At 36.1% G+C, this 13,648-nt stretch overlaps 1 protein-coding gene across 1 annotated transcript; it reads right to left on the bottom strand.

The window, feature by feature from the left end:
• Positions 1–909: 909 nt before the first annotated feature.
• Positions 910–4,459, bottom strand: CycA (cyclin A). Its single transcript, XM_066389453.1, has 5 exons — positions 4,155–4,459; positions 2,925–3,165; positions 2,073–2,725; positions 1,821–2,018; positions 910–1,768 (listed from the first exon to the last, which is right to left on the bottom strand). The coding sequence occupies exons 1-5, from the start codon at positions 4,314–4,316 to the stop codon at positions 1,655–1,657; spliced, it is 1,368 nt and encodes a 455-aa protein (XP_066245550.1). The 5' UTR covers positions 4,317–4,459; the 3' UTR covers positions 910–1,654.
• Between the last annotated feature and the right edge of the window lie 9,189 nt (positions 4,460–13,648).

Genomic DNA, 13,648 nt, shown 5'->3' with positions numbered 1-13,648 from the left:
TGCCCGTCTTTAGCATCAGGTGTCAGGACGTGATTAATTTTAAATTTAGAGTTTTGTATTGCTGAAATCTGAAGATTTTTAGGAATATGAAGCTCTCATCATTTTGTTGTTAAAATTGAAATATTTTCCGTTTCTGGAGCGACCAACGTCGTCACAAAATGTTTGCAAATCTCATGCCACACTGCTTGAATATGAATATACTTGAAAAGAAAGGAGAAACTATAGGGAGACTAAAAAGTGAATTGTGTCAGAATTTGAACTACTGCTATTTCCCTAAATTCCAAGTATTGTTTTACTAAATAACTTTCTCCTTAGAGTCGGTTGTTTCTCTGGACGAAAATATACTATAATGCAATAATGTGAACTTACCTCTTTTATATATGAGGTTGAACAGTCTAACGCGTCACACAAATAACTAACTATTACTAAAAGTTTGATATCCCGGCTTAAATTACTAAAAAACAAATGGCCGATTTTTCATCAACCAATGAAAATTATGAACCTCCCACGTGACAATACAAAACGCCGCTTGTCAATCCTGAGCGCCACCTAAGATGCAATGAATGTATTATGTGTTGCATACTCAGACATTTTTATTTACATTTTAATTAGAATGATGCTTCAGGTTCCTCAAGGACGTTAAATTTTAGCAAATTAGAAGACCCGAAAAGATCAGAACAGTGGTTTAATTTTTTTTTTATTATGGAAATGAGCCCGACAAAAATTTTAATACGTGTCGAATCCATAGCCATTTAAACCATACGTGATAACAATCTCACCCGTTTCAGGTAACTCACAATACATGACTCCACTCTCAGAGTTTCGTATTAATTTTTACCAGTTATGACCGGAGAAAGTTCTTCAAGAATGTTAAAATTAAATAAATTCTGAGTAAAGCATAGCGAAAAAAAAAGACGAAAACGGCGATTTTATTAAGTTTTTTAAATGGCAATACAAGGCCCACAAAAACCTCTTATCTTAGCTTAAAAACTAAACAAAAATAGCTACTAAAATCGAGTAGAAACAGGTATAAAAATGCAAGAAAATGCCCACACTGTACATTGCCAAATTTGGCGACTAAAAGAAATATTAATAATAATAAAACATATACACAAACTTATTTTTAAAGTCTTAAAAGGCACAGTAGACACCTACGCGGTTAATAAATTTATTAACGGAACAGGTATCTATATACTGTTCCAACTTACTAAAAACCGGACGGTGCCATCGTAATAAATTGTTTGGTCCCTATATAACAGACAGTACCAGTAGGCGAAGTTGTCACTGTCCGTTATTTATACAAGGCTAATGCAATTAATTTCTACGGCAGCGCCCGAGTTTTAACAAGTTTTAACAGCATATAGATTATTAATGTCTATTTCTTTTTGGATTCTAAGGAGGGCATCCACGACAATTTTGAGATTGCGCTTGTCCCTAAATAGCGATTGTAAAACTTTAGCTTTGTTCCACCAGAAAAGAAAACCAATTCAGCGTGGTCAAAAAGTCAAAAATATGTGCAAGGAGTCCCAAATGGTGCACTGCCCATATTTCTGACCACATCTGAAAGTCCAGAATTGATTTTCCTGTCAGTTGGAAAAAGTCTAAAATAACATTCTTTAAAGTGTGACATGCACTAATAAATGACCACTGAACCTTACATTTTTAAAGCTAAGAATTGGTTGATGGGTGGGGCGACGGTCTGGGACACATGTAGGTATTTCTGAGACTTGTATTTGTCTTGGATGGCATGTTGTGGTCGAGATGGAGCCTAAAACCGCAATATAAAATAACCAGTCAGAAGATGTTTTCCTAATACTTACAGAAAGAAAAACTTGGTACAGGAAATGAAGACATTGAGTCAAATCGGACACTTTGTAGCCGGTGTTGTTAGCAAAATCCGCAGGCCATACAGTTTGTTCTAAAGTGAGCTGGGCCAAAATTAAAGCACTGGCTGAGAGCTGGCTAGGCAAAAACTCCAGATATCTTTCCCCTTCAAGCATGGATAATTCGCAAAGGTACTACATGAACACAAAAGAATTAAAACTATCACAAAATTTCCAAATTCAACTCACCAAAGCCAAGAACTTAGTCTTCTCCTCAATTTTGTTAATAGTGCACATAGCAGTGACAAAAGTCAGAGGTGTAGCTGCAGACAAATCGAATCCCAGCACCTTTACCACGAGATGTTCCATGCGTACTACTTGTCTCTTTGTGTAGGTGTCGTCGGTAATGTAGACAAACTCCCCGATATCCGGAGGATAAATCTCTTCGTATTTTGAGGCTAAAAACATGGCCGCAGTGCCCACAAGTTGGAGCTTGGCTCTCACCACCGACATGTAACTGAGGAAACGATCGATGTAATTTACAGCCAGATATAAAGTTTCCGTATGCAATTTATATTCTTCCGCTACTTCCACGAGCCAATCGACCAATATTGTACGCATAGACGCAGTAACATCAGGTTGTTTCTTCATGTAACCAGGCTTTGCTCGATTTCGCATCTCATGAGCCCTCAAATACTGATAAATTTCTGTGAAGTACTCAGTGACCGCAAAAAAGTCCCCATTCTCATCATCATTTTTGGCTAGCTGGGAGATGTTTTCTTTGCAGTCAATTTCAAAGGATTTCTCGATACTCATAGGGCTCAGTGGTGACGGTTTAGGAATGAGACCCAAACGTTCCATTTCAGCCACCTCAGTTTTAGTCACAAACTTTTCTTCAGTTCCTGTTAAGCATATTAAAAATAGCATTATACAGGAATTCATTTATTACTTTCCATGATTAAATTACTTGAGAGTAGTTTAATCATCTTTTAAGACTAATTCAATTATACCAGTAATTGATTATAAATTGAATTAATTTTTTAGAGTAGTCATGACATAGTAGTAAAACAAAACATATGATTACTTATATATTAAACAAACCTTTGTATATGTTGCAGGTGCTCTTAGCTTTAAGTCTCTCGTCGATTCTTGCACATTTGTCTTCATAAGTAGAGTCCTCATACACTTTAAAAGCCTCAAATTGGGCTACAGGAATAATAGGATTGACAATATTTTTTAGAGTGTCTGGCTCTACAACTCGCTCTCTGAGAACCTGGTGGCTGTTCTCTCTTTTTAGGACATGATTTTCTTTGCATTTTATTGTCTTTGACTTACCAAAGGTCTGGAATAGAAATAAAAAAGCTATTCATATTTTACTTGTGTAATGTAATAGTTTTTTTAAAATCCATTTAGGGCTACGCCATATGGTTCTGAAAAAAACCATTGCAGTCTCAGTGCTATACCTAGAGGACTTTTCCTCCTAGAGCTTTAGACTAAGGCATACATAATTTAGTACTTTAATAATTGTTTCTCTTATAATTAAATTCACAAGTGTCTCAATACAAAAATAAAGCTCCCTCCTGGTAAAAGCATCACCACTTTTACTTGAAAATTATTCTTAAGGGGACACTGTCAAGTTTCATCTATTTATTACGATTTCTATCAAAAAAGGATCACCCTGTACAGGACGGCTTCAATTAAAAATTTCAAGAAAAAAATATTACACATTTTTCATTTTTGAGTTACTCTGTACTGTAATAAAATGATTTAAGAACCCTTTATTGTAAAATCCATATTTAAACACAGATTTTACAAAATATGCTACAGCTTTTTTAAAATTTGAAACATAATTCATTCCTGCTAACAGACATAAAAAGCCTTTGTTTCATATATAAACAGAAATCTAATACAGTCACTTTCAAGAACACAGAGGGATTTTATTTTTTTACATGGCCATAAACTTTTTCCACCTTTTAAGGAACATTTGATGAACTTTAATAAGCCTTTTATAACTGTTTAAGTTTCCACCTCAAAGACATGAGATAGTGTTTTAGACTCTAAAAAACATAGAGAGATTATATCTCTTTCAAAGTTTATGACGCTTTAATTTTGGATGTTCATTTTCAATATCCTTAACTTTTCTATCTGGATTTTTCAAGACATTGTCATGTTACCCATACTCCGCATTTACGGGGTCTATTTCTGGGTACAAATACAGTAAAAGGGCAACAATAAAGTCTATAAATTAATAAAATCCAAGATTACAGCCTTCAATAAACTCCTGTTTTATTCATTCAGTAGATATCTCTTCTTCAACGCATAACTTCTCACCTGCTTATTTCTACAAGCTTCAGAAGTATTCTCGACATTGCCGATATTCAACTGCCCTAAAACGGACCTTTTCTGGTTCCCTCCATCATTGCTCGCAGCCAGTTTGCTCCTGGCTTGAGGCAACTGGTTTTCCCGATCCTGGTGGATTCTGATTGTCGCCATGGTCGACCGATATGTGCACGGTATCACTGGAAAATATATTTAAGAAATTTATTATGAAATCAGATGAAACTCCGATCAAACGAAACGGAAATGGCCGTTACTATAGAGTAAAAAGACAAAAGCGAGCCAACGGCCGTACTAGACAAATAACAAGTGACTTTGAAATGACGTTCGTGACAGAGGTTTGCGGGTACTAAGTAGAGGAAACGAGTGTGACCAAGTATCAAAAAGGGTAATGGTACGTAGACTATGTAAAGATTGAGGAGAAAAATTTACTTAAGCACAATTCGTTCTTTAAATAATTTGCAACGGATTAAAGTGAGCTTAAAGTTCATAAAGTTCACACATGCAATCACGTGATTCATTGAACAAATTAAAAACAAAGTAAAAAGTCCGAGAGGCAAGTCCACATTTTTTTCCTTTTGAAACTAAAGGACTAGGCCGAACGGCGTCAAAGAATTTGAAAAAATACGTGAAGAATCATTAAACTAAAGCATTATTTGATAATTTACAATCACGCTTAGTACGCTTCATATTTTTTGAGAACTTACTATCATATTTCTGCTGCTTTCTGAACATACTATCTAATAAATTCTGGCAGAGCCTAAATTTAAGAATTTTCAATTCTAAGAAAGATTTAGTAAGTTAGTCTTTAGTAAGGATGCTGACGGACTGAAAATGTAAAGATATTGGGCCCGTCCGCTGCTGAAAACAGGTGAACTAACAACATCGAACAGGTAATCAGCAAGTTGGCTGTTGGCACCAAAGAAGAGGGGAACAAAATCCGCGTGTAAACTCATGCCAATGCCTTCTTCGGACTCTTCAAAGCTCAGTTCACGTTTTCACGGCTGTTGCTGCTGTCAAAGCACTCGGCGCCGCTTTTAAATTGACTTTCGTATTCATAAAAGCGGTTTTCCACGAGGGAAAAACCTCACCGGTATTGATAAAACTGATGAACTTTGCTACCCGCCGGAAGTGATATTTAATGTGCGCTTTTCACGATTCAGTTCGAAATTTTCGCCTCTCATAGTGCTTTGATTTGATGGGTGTGCACGAGCTGATGTAAACGGTAAGCACCCAAAAACCACCAAATTTAGGTACCATACAGGGTGAGCCATGCAACCCTTGCATTACGAAAATTTTTGACTTCCCATTATCGTAGCCCAATGAAATTCGGTTTCAGGCTAAAATATACCATTTTGAATTAAACTAAAATATTTTCAAAATAGCGGTACTTCCGGTTATACCGGAAATATCTATCAACTTCGTTATTTCAAATGAAACTCCTATTTTTTTTGTTATTTTCTAATTTCTCGTTAAATTTTAAGGGCAGTTTATGTAAAATATCTTATAACTAAAATGCACCGTTTCCAAATAATACAGGAAAAATTGAAAATTCTGACAGCTACAAGATCCCACAGAAATTGGTAAGGTGCACTAAGCGCTGCGAATTTTGGAATCGTTGTTCTGGGGTTGAAAAAAGACCAAATAAGCTACGTTTTGACCAATTTCAATTTCATAAAAAGTTTTGCACAATCTCCGAAACATGTCTCCGAAGTTGCATGACTTCAAATCTCAATAACTTGCTTATTTCAATTATTATATAGTGCCATAGGACACCCTGTTTTGAATCGGTCCAGGGAACCTTAACGATATTTGCTACAAAATTAAATTCTAGATTCGAAAAGGCTTTAAGGTACATGTCCCGTTTGAAATAAGCAAGTTATTGAGATTTGAAGTCATGTAATTTCGGAGGCATGTTTCGGGGGTTGTGGAAGACCTTTCATCAAATTCAAATCCATCAAAACGTAGTTTATTAGGTCTTCTTTGAGCCCCAGAATACTGATTCTAAAATTCGCAACGTTTAATGCACAGCAACGATTTTCGTGGAGACCTTGCAGCTGTCAAAATTTTCAAATTTTTCTGTATAATTCGGAAACGATACATTTTAGTCATAAAACATTTTACATAAACTAACCTTAAAATTTAATGTGAAATCCAAAGTAACAAAAAATTAAAGGGTTTCATTTGAAATAACGAAACTGGTAGCTACTTCCGGCATAACCGGAAGTGCCGCCATGTTGAAAACATTTTACTTGGATTCAAAATGGTCGATTCTAGCCTGAAACCAATTTTCATAGAACTAAGATAGCGGGAAGTCGAGAATTTTCTAATAAATGTGTTGCGTGGTTAACTCTGTATACAGAGAGTTTCGCAAATAGCTATTGGATAACCGTCTGGGCAGTTAACTTGACGAAACATAACTCAATTTTCGGAATACCTAGCGGCTCAAAAATTATGCGTACATGAACATTATTCTCGATACATTCGTCGTACGCACACAGAGCGATGTTGCATGCAATATTCTCTCTTGCAAACGCAGTTCCCGTATCAGATCATTCGTCTCATGTTTCGACCATTTTTTTAAATTATCTCACATGCTCATGCAGCATGCACCAGCCAATACCGACTGCATTCCAAAAAGTCCTTCTGGTTTCGTTCGGTGCACTGCTGCAGCAGCCCCAGGTCTCCTTTAGTGATGATAATGGTGTTCGCAATATAGTTAGAAAGTGCTAATACCAATCATTCAAACTGATACATACATGTAATGTGGAGACCAAATATAAACACCAAAATGGGTGTATGAATATTTTATTCTATGTTCATGCACCTACATGGTAATTTCAACATTATGCCTCTGATCTATCACGACGTGCATGCGAGCACATAAATTCATCAAGAAACTGTTTAAATTAACATGTAAGGAAGTGGTGTTATTAATAATTTCATCATCATTTTTGCAATCGCGTTTATTACAGTTCCAAGATCACGCTAGAGCACTTTTTCTTCCCCAAACCCGCCTCAATATCGCAATATGTGCATACAGGGTACCTCATAAATAAGTACCGGTAAATGTATGGGTTAATAGACCAAATGATAAAAAAATTCGTGATAAATATGGCTCCGCAACAGCTTCGTTGCTGGGAGGCAGGGTGCGACCGGTTGCTTTAAAAATGCAAAATTGTATGTTTATTAAAAATGGCTTTAGATATTTTAATGGTACTTTAAAGGTTTAGCAGCTATGAAGGCCGCATAGCGTTCAAGAAAAAAACTTTTACTTCCACTAGTGACTCGCATACTACCATGCTACATGTTATTTAAAAAAAAAAGGGGTGCGCAACTGTTTAAAAAAAATGGTTTTTCAATTTTCTGTTCAATTCTAAAGAAAAAACATTATTTAAGTTGTCTCGTACAATCAAGTGTTATTTTTTTTGTAATAAAAATATCTAATAACATGATAGTACGCGCGCCACTGAGGTAACTAAGAATATTTTTTCCTGGGATAATTGCGCCTCTCAGAATTATCAACACTAAAGCGTGATAGTACCAACATATTACCGGATATTTCAAAAAAAGAAGTGATACGCCCCTGGTTTTTGAAAATAAAAGTGAGTTTTGAATTCCTCGAGAATTCTTCCTTGAGATTTCTTTGACAAGATCTCCCGAAATTTATTTAATCCTCATTGAGGCCGTCATAAACGTCAACTTTATTTACATTTTTTAATTAGAATCAATTTAACACTTTAAAATGTTTAAAAAACAAATTATTGAAATATTTAAAGCCGTTTTTAAGAAATTACAATTTTGAATTTTTTAAAACAAACTTTAACACCTGGTATTCCAGGAACGATGCTTTTCTGCATGTTTATTACGGTTTTCTTGAATATTTTGTAAAAATCTATTTGCCCCAACATTTACAGTAGTTGTTTCTGAGACACCTTGTATAAGCTTTCAAGCTACATTTACCATTTTTTTTCATTCATTTTTGTTTCATATTATGTTATTTTATTTTCAAAGTATGTACTTCCCAATAAGTACTATAGAAAATATCACTAGAGGCTAAAGAAAAGGAAATCAACAGTAATAGAAATAAGTGAAATGGAATTCTGATTGTGTGATTTGAAGTATGAATTTACACTTTGCTCAACTGAAGAAATTATTTGCAATTTTATGATTTTGTTGGTGGAAATTGGCTTGATGGAATAAGTAAACAAGTCCGATCTCAGACACAGGTGGTCATAAGAATGTGCAGCACAGATTTCAGCATTGTTGTCCCTCAGGGTACCACTAAGTAGGTGTCTGGTGAAAGTGCGCACATTAACAAATTAATAGAATTAACTATTAGGTATAACATTGAAATGAAATAATAACCCAAAATGCAATTAATAAACTTATTTATTTTTGAGTTTCTAACATCTTTAAATATGTGAATGTTACACGTCTGAGGCGGATCGTTCTTTTTTTTTTTTTTGTTTGGAAAACATCCCTCACAAATGAGCAAGCGTTGTTTGACACTAATTAAAACTTGATTAAACTAAAAGAAAATAATTAAAATCCATCAAAATCGCACATCACAACCTGCTGATTTCCATTTCCGTCATCCGAATTAACTAGGCCGCCGATGACCCGAAGGAAAAATGTCTTGCCCATCACCAGTTTGCGCGCACCTCGGCCATCTTCTTTTGATACCCGAAGAACCGCTTTTTCTTTTTAAATTTTGGGGGACGAGTGCGACAAGCGGCCTCTAAATTATTTATGAATGGAAAGTGAGTCACGAAGATCGAACCGCGAAAGTAATATGTGGAACCACTCCGTCTGAACTGAGGAAGCCTTATCTTTGTGTTTGGAAGATCGCAGAAGAGAAAATCGCTAATACTCTCGTGTCCAAAAACATGGCAAAATGATTTGTGCTGAAAATGGGAGATGATTGATTTGCGATAATAACATGAAGAATTGAACTAAAACGTCTCCGAGTATTGGTGGTTGCTCAATAAAGAATAAAAATGCACGCACGCCAATGGAGTTTCACGTCACATGGAGAGTAATTATACAAGTACTGGGAACAAGTATTTATTAATCGTTTCCCAGGTTTCCAGTGGCGTATTCAAATTTTTCGTTCTGTAACAAGTATCACATTCCAAACATTTTCTTTCCAATTTTAAATGAATAAATTAATTTCGAAGAAAACAAGCACAGCATTAGAATTTGACGTCGCATGGAGATAGTTACAGAAATGCCGAAAAAATATTTACTAAGCATTTACCACGTTTCTAGCGGCAGAGCCAGTTCGTTTATTCTCGGATAGTTCCAAAAATTTTGTTTAAAATTTTGAAGATTTTTGGAATTTGGGTCCACCATTGGAAAATTGGTAAATTTTGAATTTTGGATATTTCGATTTTGGGCAGTAAAGCAACAAAAAACTTGAAAATTTTGAAAATTAAATTTAATAGCCTTATTAGAAACCAGGGACATCTCCACGAGAACTCCAATTGTGGATCAATCTACATATAAATACATACATACTACCCTTAATTCGGGGTTCGAATGTATTTTATATAATTTTCCATCGCTTAAAACGCCACTGAAGGCATGAATTTAGCAAAAAAATTGCAGAGTATATTAAATTATCAGCATAAATTTAGATAAAATATCAGTAATCAGGGGCGTCTCCACAAGGGACGCAACCGTGGAACGATCCATATTACCTCACGATTAATACTTTTAGCGTCAACCAATAAGAGTTTTAGTAGAAATGAAATGTTCTATTTTCTGAGAATGGTGCTTCAGCTACCTGAACACTGTTTTGCAGGCCCTGCTCAACTTAAAGCAAATAAATGACGATGCAAAAACATGCGAGTGGCCGAGAGCTGATGATGGGGGCAGGCAACAAAGGTTCAACAACACCAACACCCAACAGCTGCAGCAGTATATTTCACGTTTTTATCGACAATTTGAAGTGTAACTAAGGCCGGAAACACACGTGAGTTATTTTGTCCACCGAGCAAATCTGTGGAATTACTCGTCTATGTGTTTTACCTGAGTCATCAGCCGTAAAATCTCTGCACTTCGTGACGACTGGCGTCGCATTAGGCGTCGACGCCTCTCCAATTAAGTCACAAATTTGTCGTTTTGTTGGAGAATTCCCTAGACACGTCTCCGTTTAATTTCAGCGGTGTAGCATTTTTATTTAAAAAATAACGATTAAAAGAACCGATAATTTATATCTATCGCCGATCTCCTGACCACTCCATGTCCAAGTCCAGTACGCCGCTGTCTTTGATTTGAGTTGACTTACTTTTTGATATTTTATAGCAGGACCATTTAGATGAGTTCCTGTTTACTTTCAGTACCGTAGCATTTGTTAACTATTGAATTAAAGTCGCCAATTCCGTGGTTCTAGAAATGTCTTTCCTCGATGTCATGGTTTAGGTACCCATGTGCGACAAAGAAACCAGTAGTGGTCGCAGACCAAACATTCCATTTCCTTGTGTTAAATAATTGCCGTATTTATTATATCGAATCTATTACCTGGCCCGAGTTATTATATCACACTTAGTAATTGCATAAAGCGGCGTACTCCGGTATGGTACTGACAGATGTTGCACGTGGGCCCCTTCAATTTGAGGCGTTTATATTAGAGAAAGCAGTTTTAACATAAGTATTTAATACTGCGAAAAATTCGAGTACCTATAGAGCCGCAATGCAGAACTGGGAGACAGTGCCCCTATACGTAAATCTCCTTCGCTGCAGTCTTCACGGTTCATTGAGTTCTCAAGAGGTTCGCATTGGCTTAACGAAATTTATTGTTTTCTGTGCTTCCTCTTGATCAGTTAATAGTCGGGTTTTATTTAAAAATGGCGTGTATACACTGTGTTTGTCTTGGAGATAATTTGGATGCAATAATCTCAATAAATAAAGCTTCATTAACAGGTCGTTCTGTAATCCATTGTGGCCCACAAATCAAAGGTTGTTCTCACGTGGTAATAAGAAGAGCGATAATTTGCTCTTCTGTTGCAAAGTAATCTTTAGTACCATATTTACTCATCGATAATCCGGTAACAATTTTTCGAGATTGGCTACGGTACAACCCATCCGACACAGTTAAGTAGGCATCCCTGGGTGTGCCTCATCTCCGAAGGCTAATTAGAAGGCAAATGGTCATTAAAAGAATCTTCTGCGGCTCTCAATAGGTGGTCGAGACCAAAGAACTTTTCTACCAGGCGCGTCTCTTTCATATGTTGGCCGGACGAGTCAGTTATCTTTTATTTATTATTTCTTTCGCTGAATGTTTTACATTATAGTTGCTTCTAGTGTGTCCTCGATAAATTACTGCCAATTAAACTCGGAATATACCACGTTTGTAGTTTATTAGCGCATGAAGTTGCTAATTTTAGTGGTAGCAGTAGCGAAGTTCAAATTACAAGTTTGTCTGCTCCATATATTCTCTATATCCAATTTGTTTACAATGCCACAGAATTAGAATATTTTTCTTTTCTTCTCGGCCAACAAATCCATGCTGTATGACTACTTAAAGTAGGTATATTGCATTTAAGTACATAAACGTTGGAGGCTTTTTGTTGTAACGGACCATTTGCAAAGTTCTCATTGGTACCAGAAGGTGTTTTTGGATTTTAAGGAAGAACTTAGATTTTTCAGAATTTGCGGAAATTGTGAAGCAAGATCGCAAAAGATTCTGATCATCAAATTGTCCAAAAAAGTAGTCAAAGTTGACATCAATAAAACCTAAAAGTTGTTACTTTCCTGCAACCTGAAATGTTTTCGCAACATGATTCTGAGAATTTTCATGAATGAAAAAACTGAGATTTCGGACTTTGTAATGTACCCTTATGCTACGCCTATGTACATCACATTTTTGGCAACATACCCGTAGGTAGGGCCAGATTTCAATATCCACTATTGTCAAAAACATGTGATATACATATAATAAACTTTCACCCCTTTTCTTCGTAAGAACTAGGATTTAAGTGCAACCCCGTTCCGCTAAATCGGTATAACTGCAATACCCCGATAAAAGATCAATCTTCCTATTCATCTAAATGTTATGCTTCAAAGATATCGATAATGAATTCGCCCATAATTGCCTCTTGGCCGTAATACTCCAATGCGTGTTAGCCCCCGATTTTAGTACTTAAGAACTTCGCAAAACTTGTATGCAATTGGCGGTCTTGGATGGTCGCGTTGACGTGTACTTCGTTAACCGAGTTATTCATTTTTGCAAACCTGATTGAGGTGCATTATTTACCAGTAAAATAAATGACGTTATTCCTGAGGTTGACGTTCCAGGATCCATTACACTTTTGCAAAAATTGCTAAATCGACGAAAAAGAAATTTTGATTGGCAAATTGTCAAAAAAAGTAGTCAGAATTGTTGTCGAGGTGACATATCACTTTAAGCCACTAGAGATTTAAGGTTTTTTTTTATGATTTATTTGATGTTGTAACACATGATTTTTTACAAAAAAATGCGGATTTTAGACTTTTATTGTAAAAAAAAATTTTTCTTTTGCTGTTTTATGCTATTTTTCGAGTTTAGCATTTATTTCCAATAGGTAAAGTGTCCTTCAGGATCGTGGAGTGAATTGAGGTGCTGGGTGGGGTAAGGTAAGGCTAGGTAAGGTAAGAGTAAGGGCCAGAGTTAAAGGTAAGAGGAATCGCTCAAGTTAAATAGAGGAGGGGGGAGGTGTTCAGGTTGTGTTCAGGTTAGTTCAGGTCAACTCTGTTTTGTTTTGTTTTACCCCACCTAGCACCCCAATTCACTCCACGGTCCGGAAGAACACTTACCTATTGGAAATAAATGCTAAACTCGAAAAATAGCACAAACTAGCAAAAGAACATTTTTTTTGCAATAAAAGTCTAAAATCCGCATTTTCTTGTAAAAAATCACGTGTTACAACATCACATACGTCATTTAAAAAAAAACTTAAATCTCTAGTGGCTTAAAGTGATATGGACCCGTTGTCGATAAACCTCAAATTTGTTGCTTTGCTACGATACCAAATGTGGGTACAACAGCAACGTGGTCAAAATTCTACCCGATAAGCTACAAGGTTCTTGCAACTTGCGGGCTTTATTCTGGGCAAGCCCAAAATGAACGAAATCTTGGTACTTCATCCAGTAACCACATATACCGTTGTTTGAAAATTCCCATGGTACCTGGGACTCCCTTCTTCTAATCAAAAGATTTGCTCGCAATAACTCAAACATTTGCGGTTTTTCCCCTTTTTTTTCTGATAAAGTACCGCCGCTGTGTACGCGCAAACAATCATTAACCACTTTTAATAGATGTCGAATGAGAATTCGATAATTGTTTATCACCTTTCGAAATTCACATCGCCGGAGAAAGTAATTCATAAAAAGTGTTCCACTCTCGATGGATAATATCAACACTGTGTGGTATACACGTGTAAATGATGCGTTTCTTTGCCGCACCGATTAGGTTAGCAGGTCAGTTTCGTGATTTATCACGCCGA

This window comes from Euwallacea similis, chromosome 4 (genome assembly GCF_039881205.1).
Source record: "Euwallacea similis isolate ESF13 chromosome 4, ESF131.1, whole genome shotgun sequence".
Lineage (NCBI taxonomy): Eukaryota > Metazoa > Arthropoda > Insecta > Coleoptera > Curculionidae > Euwallacea > Euwallacea similis.
The sequence above is the reverse complement of the archived record's forward strand: the minus strand, read 5'-3'. Positions and strand labels throughout refer to the sequence as shown.